The sequence below is a fragment of the Cydia fagiglandana genome, chromosome 2, assembly GCF_963556715.1.
Source record: "Cydia fagiglandana chromosome 2, ilCydFagi1.1, whole genome shotgun sequence".
Classification (NCBI taxonomy): Eukaryota; Metazoa; Arthropoda; class Insecta; order Lepidoptera; family Tortricidae; genus Cydia; species Cydia fagiglandana.
The window spans coordinates 8,861,759-8,875,269 of NC_085933.1; the positions used below are offsets into that span (position 1 = coordinate 8,861,759).

General features: G+C 36.4%; 1 protein-coding gene across 3 annotated transcripts in view; it reads left to right on the plus strand.

The window, feature by feature from the left end:
* LOC134675377 (autophagy-related protein 16-1) overlaps nt 1-13,511 on the plus strand; it is a 233,838-nt gene that overhangs the window by 202,703 nt on the left and 17,624 nt on the right. For all 3 annotated transcript variants that reach the window (XM_063533592.1, XM_063533595.1, XM_063533603.1), the window contains one exon: nt 12,433-12,568. In XM_063533592.1, coding sequence (XP_063389662.1) covers nt 12,433-12,526 — 94 coding nt within the window. In that variant the 3' untranslated portion in view covers nt 12,527-12,568. The remainder of the gene's footprint in view (nt 1-12,432; nt 12,569-13,511) is intronic.

Consider the following 13,511-nt stretch of genomic DNA (forward strand, 5'->3'; position numbering starts at 1 on the left):
TTGAAGCGTTTGAATTAATGTTTTGTTTTAGAAAATGGGAATTCATTTTTTAATAAGGTAGTACGTAATTTTCATTGTTTATAAATTACACTGAGATTAAACTCTATTGCCACTAAAACCAATGTGTTCAGGTACCAGGTACCTGTTAATAAGTACTTAAGTTTCATACCTCATTTTACCGTTTTGTTTTATATGCGCTGTAAATTAAACCAAGCAATTAGTTAATTACTTCGTTTGATTTACGGCTTTAGCTGAAACTTATTTAATTTAACCATGTGATATTCTTTTGTTAGTTTTAATAGTTAGTTTTTTCTTAGTATTTCTCAAAAGGTAACAATTTGGCGCATTATTTTAACTAGCTAATAAATAAATGTCTCCAAATCAACAGCGGGTTAAAAACTAATATTTCCAAGACACAGCTCTTATTAATACTATACCTAATTTTACGACTTACCGTCTAGTAACTTTAATAAAATTACAAACTACGGTTTTTTGGTAAATTTTGTAAATAATTTATATACAACTATAACGTAGTTTTGATGCATATTACCCATATCATTATCAATAATAAAATGTAGAATTTTATAGCTATCTGGTATATATTTATGGCTGCTATTTAACTGATCACCAGATTTAATAAAATTTAATACCAAAAAAATCTACTTTACCACCCTAAAATAATGAATGATCACCAAAATTATAACACCATTTTAATGTGAAATGATTACCAATTTTAATACATTTTACTATCCTATTAAAGGAAATGACACCAAATTAATCATTATTAACCCAAAAATTGTAAATAATGACCAAATTTCAAACCCCAATTTAATGTCAATTGATAACCAAATTTTTACATCGTGCTATCCTATTAAATAAAATGACACCAAAATAATCATTGTAAACCCAAAAATAGTAAATGACCACCAAAATTAGAACTCCATTTTAATGTAAAATTATAACCAAATTTTTAAATCGTGCTATCCTATTAAAGCAAAGCAAAATTTTCTAGTAGCATTTCGTTTCTGTATGGGTTGCAGTTCAAACCTAACCTAACCCACTTTTCTAGTAACATTTCGTTTCTGTAAGGTTCGCAGTTCAAACCTAACCCACTTTTCTAGTAACATTTCGTTTCTGTAAGGTTCGCAGTTCAAACCTAACCTAACCCACTTTTCTAGTAGCATTTCTTATCTGGAAGGGTCGCAGTTCAAACCTAACCTAACCCCCTTTTCTAGTAGAATTTCGTTTCTGTGTGGGTCGGAGTTCAAACCTAACCTAACCCACTTTTCTAGTAGCGTTTCGTTTCTGTAAGGGTCACAGTTCAAACCTAACCTAACCCACTTTGCTAGTGGCATTTCGTTTCTGTAAGGGTCGCAGTTGAAACCTAACCTAACCCACTTTTCTAGTAGCATTTCTTTTCTGTAAGGGTCGCAGTTCAAACCTAACCTAACCCACTTTTCTAGTAGCAATTCGTTTCTGTAAGGGTCGCAGTGTTAACCTAGCCCACTTAACTGATAGCAGTACAAACCTAACCTAACATACTTTTCTAGTAGCATTTCAGTATGCCTACCTAAGTTATGCGGTGCGGGGTACGGGGGTTGAGCGGGAGGGGCTGGTAATTTTGGCATCATTTTACTTTATTTGGTAATATGTATAAATTTTTTGGTATCACAGTGGTTTATTTAGGTGAAAATATCGCATTTATTTGGTCTTCAAGATTTGGTGATCATTAATGATTTTTGGTAATCATTCAATATATTTGGTATTCGAATACAATTTGAAGTGCAGTCGTAATTAAAATGGTGGTACATTTGTAATTTTAGGCCTTATTTTTTTGGTGTTCAGTAATTTTTTTTGGTAAGCATGATTTTTTTATTTAGGGTACCAAAGTATATTTTGGTGGTCATTATATTTGTAGCCTATATTTATTTGTCCTTTTGTAAGTACACAATGACTATCTAGATTAGATGACGGCTCCAAAGGATCGTTTAACGGTTTGTCTCCTGTACGCACAATTGCGGAAATGTACGCGGATTGTAGGCGCTCATGTTGTGGAGCAGAGAGGGCAAGTCGCGGCCGCGCGCGCCGCCGCGCCGCGTCGCCCGTCGCCGTCCGCGCGCAGCATGCGGCCTTGCTTTATGTTTGCAAAATTAACAAGAACATGTGCGACGCTAAATTATTGTTCAACTAGGAAACATCTAGATTTATTGCATGTTACCGGCACGCTTATCTTTAACATTCATATCACTTCGTATCTAATTGTATTCGTGGGAAAAAAAACACTCAACTAATAATTTTATGCTTTAACATGGGTAATACTCGTAGGCATCGAGAAAATAATTAAACTATTTTTATGGTTTAAGTTCCCTGGTGCTTGATTAGATGAACATGGACATAAACGCGCAGTTATGTGGATAGAGCAGGTGCAATATCCGAATCAATTTATTGGTGCACTAATAACAGATGGATATTATACACCAGTACACCGTGGGATTGAACATTCCGGTATTAGTGTACCATAGATGCCGTTGCCCATTTTGAGTAAAATAAAATGTTATATCAATAAGTATTACTGCTGCAGACGAAGCACTCTTCCCTTCCAAAAAATACGACTCATAAAACATCTAGGTAAATGCATCCTTGTCAATAAGCCAATTTCTGTAGGTTGTAAACAGTTATTTTTATTACTCTAGGTACAGTAAGTGAGTACCCTCGTCGCCATACTATAGCTGTATAGAAAAGTAGATACCTACTTATATTAAGCCACTGACTATACCTACTACTAAACGATATAGTCGTAATTGTATGGTAGTACGGGCAAGTTTCCACAACTTGACGACATTATAATATTGATTTATTTTACACCATTAAATTAGAAAATTTTGAGTTATTTACTTCTAATGCCATCAGGAATTAGTAGGTTTAGTTGGTTGGGTTATTCAACACTAATTAATACATCAACTCTAGATTAATGAATGTGGGAATCTAACTCCGGAAGTATAAGGTAGTACGAGCCTTTCTATTGTATCTAAATTATTGTCTTTATTTATTGGTTGACAACTCGCGGGCTCTATAGTTGTTTGCCACCGCCAATCGTCGTCAATTTTGGCGGTTTAGAATTTGGAACTTTCTTTTATTTATACAGGGTGATCAATCCAAATGGGTCAGTATGGAGAAGTCAGAAGAAACTATGAGAGATAGTGAAATCTGTTCTTAGGAACCATGGCTTCGATTTTAGATTTAATAATAAAGGCATTTTTTTTTTAATCTATCATACATAACCGGGATTCGAACCCGGTCAGTATTCTTTATGTAATCGCGTGTAGTATTTGTTTGTATGGCAAGTTTTAAACGACTTTTAAAAGACTCGCTAACAAAATAATACTTATAATGTGACTTGTCGGTCGGTCGACCATGCCGTCACGTCACCTACAGCTCGAGCTTTAAATTTGCTAGTGCAGGTATCTTTTTTTTTCGCCACTAATGAGGCTAAGTTGCGCTCTGCACACCCTCCTCCATCAAACGGAATACCGTGACGGCGACGCGACGTTAGCAGACGCGGATCTCCAACCGTCACGTATCATAAGCAACAATGATATCGATATGTGTGAATGCTCACATGGCTACGCCATTGTCGACGGCAAGCGAGCGTGAGCGCCCATCCCAATAATATCGCCCTGCTACGATTATTTCACTCGCAATATCAAATTATTGTGTAATGAACATCGTCTAGCCTAATCTCTACTTGCATGCTTTTTGTGGCGTCGAGGCGAACGACCGAGCCATTCTTGAAATTGCTTTATTGGGTAACCTGTTTCCGAACAGGAGGCGTGTAATGCGGTCATGAATCAAGACGCCACGGGAATGAGATTATTATGTTATACTTAGATATTTTATGACTATTGTAGCAATAAAACCAATCAGATAAGTAATTTACTGTTTATTTTTTGCCTTACTAAAAATGATTACTTACAGTGATAATTAAAAATTAGAATTTAATATCGTTTGTGTGGCGTCTGTGTAACCAGCTTACCGTGTTACGGTCTATCTTATAGCTACCTACCTTTAAACGATCAATTATATATTATATGCATACATTTACTCACTTTAAATATCATGATTGTTCTCATTTATATTTACACATAAACATATTTGAACTACATATTGTGATCACTCATACGCCTGTCTCAAAGCCTGCCGCCTGTGTCAAAGGATATTCGGAATAACTATCAGTTTAGGGTTAAAGTAGGTACCTATACACTTGCTTGTGTCGTTAAAACTTCTCTAAGTATAAGTATACATAATTTATTTTACCGTTTACTTTGTCGAGTAGGTACTCGCTCGACATTTGTGTCGCAAAGGGTGGAAAGGGAGCGCACAAAAAAAAAATTGTAACATATTAAAAGTATTGTATACCTTTGAAAAAAATAGGTATCCGAGTATGATTGTACACCTCTGCAATGAGTGAGTATGATATATGAGACTAAACATAAAACGGCATGTGAAGATTATTTCCATATATATAAGTAAGTAAATACATATTGTTAATTGGTGTCTGACATTTGAAAGGTACCTTTACTTAATAAATATCTCACATTAAAAAATGGTAAATAATTATACCTAATTGAAATCACTTACATGTCAAGTGTAACTTTTAACTGGAGCGGTCGTTGTGCAGATCGTGTACTTACCATACCCAAGCAAGTGCGTAAAAAAAATCTTTTGAAAAGAAATGAGACGTTCCGGCAATTTTATAGTTATTTATTTTACACGGTGACAAAGTTGTTGTTTTAATATTTTCTCGTGGTAATATTGATGTCCGATCCGAACATTACAGATCGAACCTAAATTAACTTTATTAGATACATACCTACATACCATTGAGAATCAGCGTTTAAAACTCAATTTCACTACCAGACATGAGAAAACAAAACAACTCAAAATTGGCTTCTAATTATTTTGTCACTCTAGAGTTCTAGAGGATAAAATACATAAAATCATCAGGTATGAAAAATAAAAGAAAGCCTTTACATACGTGCTGATGTGGTGAAAATTATATTTGCCACTTAAATCTCAAGTGATCGTCGTCACGCTTCTACAATTTTTAATTGCACGAAAACCCTGCTACGAACTACGCCGTAGCACAACGAGATTGACTTGAATTACTTAATATTATTTTATACAATCGTAAAGGTTATTCTACATCATAACAGCTTATATTATGAATTTGATCTGGCTTTGTTTTTTATATGACTTGGCAGCTATAAGATCAATGAACCATTATTTTTATCAGAATAAACCTCCGTGACGTACCTACTTAATTGCAGCATTTCAAGTCGTGCGAAGTGGCGGCGTAAGGTACGAATTTTAAAAGCTAATAGTTTTGCATTTTTTTATATGTAGGTAATATATAAAAAATATTTATAAATGAATAGAATTATTAATGCAAACTAGAGCTACCTACCACCTACCTACTGTAAATCTAAGTGCTGAAAGGATCACTTTGATATCGTTTGTTCCATAGTGAGTATATATTTTATTGAATAGCATATATTTTAGCGCAGTTAGAAGTTTCATTAAAAGTGCCTAAGGCCTTTAATCTGGTCCGGCATCCCGTATTTGTACATATCAGGTACTTGAACCACACAAAGTTGATAGGCGGTTCTGACGGAATCTTCGCTCTTTACTAACCCAGAAAAGAACCTAATACAATGTCAGTAAATTGAAAGAGCACGTAAGGAAACAATTGCTAGCTCGGCGCCAGATCTCATGATGTTTATGACGCTTCCTGCTACCCATATTGGATATTCGAGGCGGCTTGTTATACGCAGCCCGGTTCGGTATGTGTAAACGAGCCAAGCAAACCAGACGCTAATTCTTCTTTATGGGTAGCCTTACCCCGGGGATACACTAGCTACTGCGGTGGTCTGAGAGATGCGGAGCGAGTAGTGAGCGCTTTCTTAGGTATTTTTGGGGCAAGTGGCCAATAGTTATTAGTTAGTTGTGATTATATAGCTTAGATGTAGGTAGGTAACTCAAAACCGGGACGAATGCAAGATGAGGGGGAGGCCTTTGTCCAATAGTGGGACAGAATAAGCACGAATTAATAAAGCTAGTTTCAAGGCTAACTCGCTCGGAAAGAGCATTTCGTGTTTTACCTCTTTATTTCCGTGTTGTATTTGCATATAGAAATTAGCAGTATATGAGATCATTTTTTATACGTGGAGAAATGCATTCAGGCATCCCGCCTAAACAAGGAACGGGTATACTCGCGACGGAGGTGATCATCCTGGTAGGCGCCACGCTGGCACCGGCCAGCTTTGATAACCCCTCAACCCTTCATCATAAGCCTACACAGGTTCCGGGGTCTGCAGGTTTTAACAGGACAGCAGCATTCCTTATCGTCACCGCAGCAGAAGCCGCTTCGGCCTCAAAGCCCCCCCATCCAACACTCGGCAGCTCTCACCCTCGTTGAGAGTTTTGTAATTCGTGACGTTAAATGTCCGTACCTACATATTACATATGAAGGTCTACATTTACCACGCGTAGCTAAATTTGAATTGTTTACGTTATGAGTCTCCATGAACGATTTAATATGTAAGTAGTTGCGGCAAAGAAGTCACGCTCCGGTTCGTTCTCCGTGGACCCTGCCTTAAAGCTGCGATCCGACAATCACAACACAACCCGCCGCGGACAGCCTATATTCGCGAAGTCACGGCCGCACTAGAATCACAATCCTTCCATATCCGATATATCGCTGAATAAAGGCGATTTGCTTCAAAACTAGCCTTTGCTCAAGGCCTCTCTTTATTTACCTACCGATTTGGTATTTTCATTGTTTGGGTTAAGCAATGATGATAAGTGTCTATGTAAGTAATTCTGACCTTTTTCATTCGCATATTAATAGTGATTATATCATATCTATAGTCTATATACTTAGTTACATACATAATGATTAATTTATTGGTTGTTAGTTTCAAGCATTTATAATGTCAATAATATGTCATTAAAGTGTTTGACCAAACTTCTTGTATTGATTCTTTGGACATTATTTACTTTCTCAAGTAAGGCGCTCATGAAATTGCAACTTAATTGCAACTTTAATGTGTAAAAGTAATTAATATCTAATATAAAATAAATACTCTATAATTAAATAGATTAAAAAGGCATAGGATAATAATTCAGATATCAATGTCTAGTTTTCGCGACCATCGTCCCTGGTTTCATGTTTATGGTACGTAGTAGGTTAGAGTCTAATCCCCTAATAGTCTAGCCTAGCTTTGCCTAATTTGGGACTAATAAGGTCGATCTGTTAATATTTTCTCTTAACAGTTATTTGGTTGGCACAATTCTCATTGACCGAAGCGAAGCGAAGGTCTACGTTTTGACTCGGGCGTTTTGCTTTTGTATGTCCGGATGTTCTCCTCTACAGGTCGCAATTCTTAACCGATTCTCGTGAAATTTTGTAACCGAATTCTATGAACCGATAAAAAACTTTTGTCGAGCCATTTTTTGAAATTTTTTCAAAATGGGTAAGTTGTGATAGCTCTCGCTTATACAAATAGTCGTATCGGTATCATAAGAAAGTATTCTTTTTGAGACATGTTTACAGATTAAATGTAAAAAATTCAGAAAATTTATTTCGCTGGTTTTGGAGGTATTAAGATATTTAGTTTTGTATGTCCGGATGTTCTCCTCTACAGGTCGCAATTCTTAACCGATTCTCGTGAAATTTTGTAACCGAATTCTATGACTCAATAAAAAATTTTAGTCGAGACGGTTTTTGGAATTTTTTCAAAATGGAAGAGTTGTGATAGCTCGCGCTTAAACAAATAGTCGTATCTGTATCATAAGAGTGTATTCTTTGAGACATGTTTACAGATTAAATGGCCAAAAATTCAGAAATTTTATTTCGCTGGTTTTGGAGGTATTAAGATATTTAGTTTTTACTTGAGAATGAGTAGCTAAATTTCGTCACCTCATGTAAGAACTATCATGGTTTATTTTGCAAACGTTCGCTTTTTTGTTTGCACGGAAGGTCTGGGTTCGATACCCAGTAATTATATGCTGGGATATAACTTTTTGTATTTTTTTACACTTAAATTTCATATCAATTGTTGTTTTTATTTTATTTTTTATTTAATTTACTCATTTTAAGCTCTGCTCGCGAGGTCTACAGCTCACAGAGCCACTAGTTATTTTTTATTTTAATATTATGTCGATCTACTAGTTTTCTGCTAGCGCTACCGCTAATAGAATTACATTGTCGGCAGAGCCGGTAACAGATTTATTACGCTGCCGTTTAAGTACGAACTGTTCGTCAATAGGATAGTAAGACCCAGTTTTTTTATTCGTCTGCTAGGTGTCTCTTTTGAAAGTAGAATTGCATTTATCTGAACTCTACAGCTCTTCACATGTAGAGCCACCTGCCGTATAAGAATTGTGATTGCACGTTGAAGTTTCTGCGCTTTCTTGATATGTATCTATCTCCATGATACCTACCTACTTATGAATAGCCGATGCTATACATTAGAGTATTTTTCTACAATGTTGAAATATATTTTCACAATTTCTTAATGTTCTGTGTCACATCGTTGTCAACATTTTATTGACTCCGTAAGAATATATTTATCTAGGTAGATAGATAGATATTATTAATATGATTTTTAAGAATTATATTTATAATTGAACTTAATTAAAAACACTGGCATACGGAACTCCAAGATTTATTTACTTTTTTCTTTAATATTTTTAATGTACAGTCGCCATCATATATATCGGAGCGGCCAAGCAAGGTGTTCACAATATCTGAACACACACTCTAAAGCCCTGACAATAGAGGCGTGTTCAGATATTTGTGAGCACCCCGGCCGCTCCGATATATATGATAGCGACTGTACATTATAAAGTTTTAAAGGAAGACTAAGGTTACTGAAGAACTTTCCTAGCTTCCTACCTCGAAACGTTCGTGTAATGTATGTACTATCAGCCAAAGCCAGAGTCGACCAGTTTCAAAACAGTGTCGCTTGCAAACGTTGATTTTGGAGTTGACCCGCCCCTAATTTGTTGACCAATGAGAAACAAAGATCCTTTTTTTGTTAAGTAACTGTCATTGTTCACAATCAGAAAAAAGGCCAGTCGTCAAAAGATTTAATTTTAGAACCGAAATTGCGAGGTTAGGAATTTGAGTTGGGTCATTAGAATGCATTCAATTTTAAGTGAGTGTAGCCAGATGTTTCTTGGTGGTTTACTTATAGTATAAAAAAGCTACTCCTTTCGATTTCCTATCCATTGTAAATTGTACCGTATTGTTAGGCACGTTACGTTTATATTAAAAATTTAGAGTTACTGGTCAAATATCTTGGACTGCATTTGAAAACGATGTAGCATGCTCAACCGTCGCTGCACCCGATGCACAACAAATGTTTTATTGACTTGTCGGCTATTTAGCTTTGAGAATGTAAAACAATATCAGTTAAAATTTACGTTCGAGTAGTAATTGAATGCGGTCGAAAAATATCTACGCGGACAAACTGGTTAAATATAAATGAACGGGATCCTATCTCATCGCATAATAATTGATTGTCATAATGCAATGCCACGCATAAATCTCTTTTCGCATATTTTTTCCCCAGCTGAAACAGGAAGTATTTTCCAAAATATTTTGCATATGTTGTATAGAATAGGGTAGGTTAGGTTAGGTTTGTGTTATAATTTTTCAGAAATGTTAATATTTCCAGCACAATAACAATTATGCGAAATGAGTTTTATGCGTAACATTACATTAGGACAATCAATTATTATGCTACCCAATATGGACCCTAAATGAACTCGACTTTATAGTTAAATCAGTAAGAGCGTTCAACTATTGTCGCCTAAACTGATGCTCGATTGTATTGGAATATGGTCGGTAATATTAAAAGTAGTTTACAAGTGTCCTTTTGCGCATCTTTGGAGTGGCGTTATAAGTTATACTTATTTCCTAGTCTACAAAGCTATCAACACCATACGGGGACTAACATATTTTGAGCTTCCTGTTCCAACAGTTGGTACTAGTCCAGGGCTCCAAAATATTAGAGACGTTCACTATAGCGTGGGGGTTTTTCGTTGGACAGTCAAGCATCGAATAACTGCGTTTACCTGCTGGGGTCCTAAAGGACATGACCAGACGTTGCATTTCAAACAGATGACCGATACCCATACACATTTTTTTTACAAAAAACTTCAAGAGAAATTCTAGTGGTCCGCCCCCAAATTTCATTGGTGGACGAAAGCTGAAGAGCCTCGGGCAGATGTTCCCGCTTCAAACAAAATGCGCCTTTAAGGTGGTCGACTCTAGCTTTGGCCGATAGTACTAATAAACCTCGAACATAAACTTCGGTGTTCACTTTCTTCGAATTGAGCTCACGCTGCCATGGGTCAATGTTTCTTTCTTTCTCATCATGATAACTAGAACCTGTGATTAATGCGCGTACCTAAATTATCTTACAACCGTATTTAAAATGAATACAAAAATAAACGTAATAATACATTAAGAATTATTTTTGGTCAACTGATGGGTTGGTTGTTCAGTTTTTTCTACTTTATGCAATTTTTTTGTTCTTTTTGCATATTTTTTGTTCCCATAATAGTTTTTTTTTTTAAATAGCCTATATTGTGTCCCACTGCTGGGCAAAGGCCTCCCCTGTCTTTCGCCACTCGTCACGGCTTTGTGCATGCTCCCGCCAGTCGCCATAAAATGAGTCCAGGTCGTTTTGCCATCTCATTTTTGGTCTGCCTCTGCCTCGGGTGATCTGTGGTGCCCATTCGGTCGCTATTTTGGCCCATCTGTCCGGGTGCATCCGACAGATATGTCCCGCCCAATCCCACTTGAGCTTGGCGGCCTTCACATCCACATCTGCGATTCCAGTTTTGATAATTCATAATAGATTACGCGTCTTTAATTTGTCCGAAAATGATATGCTTCATGCTCCATTACGTTTGTTTCCGTGAAAATATGGCGTCAACAGAAGCGGAATCAAACTATTCCCCCCTCCCTTCACTAAATGCGAGTTGGTTCTCGTTGGCTTCCAGTCCAACAGTTGGGAACCACTCTAGGCCACCTACTCGTATATGTATCAACTTTGCCAAGTGTCACTGCATTTTCACAAATTGCAACGTGTCGTGCAAAAGCGAAGCAAATAAAATGCGGATTGGAAACTTTACACATGTTTGAATATCTTCGCAGATGTACGAGTATAGTGTAAACAGTTTCCTTTCTAATCTGTTTCGAAAAAGTAATTGGTCTGAGATTGAAGCGGTATTCAGATTTTTATAACCGTTTGATAACAAGAAACTACTATCTGAATAGACCTCCGGGGTTTGACAACGATGTCCGGTTCGAATGTCGCATGCCTTACTACTCTCACCATAGCTTACAGCAGCTTGCAATGTAAAGGTAATTTGATATAAAAATAATCTCTTTGATTTCGAATAAATTCATTTTTGTGTAGCTATTCGACTCAGGCGTATCGTAAATAATGATAAACTAGGTGAAAGCTCTGGTCAGTGCCGCGTTGGTAGCGCTTGCACATCAGAAGCTTTCAGAATTAATTCTTAATAAAGCCTTATACGATGACTCGGTTTAGTCGTAGGTGTGACCAAATATTTATTTAAACGACAAATAAATATTTAGTTGACCTGTATCCTAAATCTGTATTATACCGTTAGCAAATGTACCTAAATCATTCACTACATGGTACGTTGAGCTACTATGATAATAGGAGAAGGAAATTGCATTTTATAGTATGAATTTTCTCAGATGATTTTTTCGAGTTCGGGTGCTAATCCGTTAAACAAAAGCCTTTGTTTCTTTTAAGAGCGGTCTACAGCTCGTGCCAAAGCAACCATGTCGTTTAAAAAGCAACTATCGTGATAGTATTAAGGTTCAAATTCATAAGACAGCTTGTTCAGAGAACAATTAGGGTGGTCTTGTTTTTTGAGATAACAAAAACGTGTTATCTCCGAATGGGCTGATTCAAGAATTTGAACCCTATAATTAGAATGGTAGATTTGCTTTTTAAATGGGTTTGTTCTCGTTACTTACGTCGGGGCTATTAGCAGTAAGCATTGTAACCACTGCATAAAGGAAACAATATCTTTTGTTTAACAGATTAGGGTCCGAGCCCGAAAAAATCACCTGAGATTATTCATACTATAACACAATGTTTTATGGACATTTTTTAACGTCTATAGGTGAAGTTAAATATTGCTATCCTGTTCTAACATAGGAGCATGGAAGATATTTGTATATATTTATGAAGGCTTAATTCTGTGCGGTGACAGTTGATGGAGTAGTTGTAATTAGGTACATTGTATGGATATGAATAAAATAATGGTCAATGGACCATGTTATGTAATAAATAAAGTACTTAGGTACGTGATCGTTTGCAGGGCGGCGGTGACAGCTGTATCGTGGCACCCGCAGTCTGGACTGCTGGCGTCCGTGGACCGAGGCAAGCGCGCTGTCATCTGGGGCGACTTGTGACACGCCCTGGACGCTCCCTCACCTCCCCCTCCGGCTCAAATGGTAAATAACAAAGCGTAAATGTCATACCTAAACCCGGCACGGCTATACTATCCGCAAGCCAAACTAACCTTTAGCTCTTGATACGACTATGCAAGTGTGAACGACAAAGTTTTACTACCCCGGTCGTCAGTTTGGTTTGCGGATAGTATAGCGTCCGAGAACCGTATTAGCAAGCTCTGATATTTGGTACTTGGAAACCTGCCGCAGCCCCATAACCGCTACCGTTGGTGCTTTTATATGAAAGAACCAGATTCTTCCCGGTACTGACTTTCAAAATCAGTACCAAAAACATGTTCCGGGTAATCTAGATAGAGGTGTAAAACAACGATAAATATCCGAAATCTGGTTAGTGTTTATAGTTCGTTTTTTTTTGCATTAGAAAGAACATGAAAGAAGGTAAGCGATCTTGACATGTCTTTTAATTGAAATACGCTTTTTTAAAAATCAATAACTATTACTTATGAAAGCAGAAGAATATAAATGATCGTATTCGATTCATAATTGTTACATATTTGCCGTAACTTTTTTTAAATGTGTTTTTTAATTAAAAGACACATCAAGATTGTTTACCTTATTTCTAATGCTAAAAAAACGAACTATAGAGTGAAGTCGCATAGTCGTATAGACGCCTAAGAATAAATAACTGTTGATTTTGATTATACTTTCATCTAATTATGTAACAGTTCCCCGTGTAATTATTTTACAGAATTCACCTGTACCTACTTACTTACAAGCAAAGTTACTGCTATAACTTTAAGGAGCTAACAGCTTCTGTATCAACTTTGTAACCGAATAGCACGTTAAGCTTTATTATTAGATGATTAGTTTACAATGTAATAAAGCCGCAATTTTCGTATAATTATTTACCAAGTAGTACCTAATTATCTATATGATTCTATAGTGGTTAAATAAGGATAAAGACTGGCTTATGCAATTTACTCTT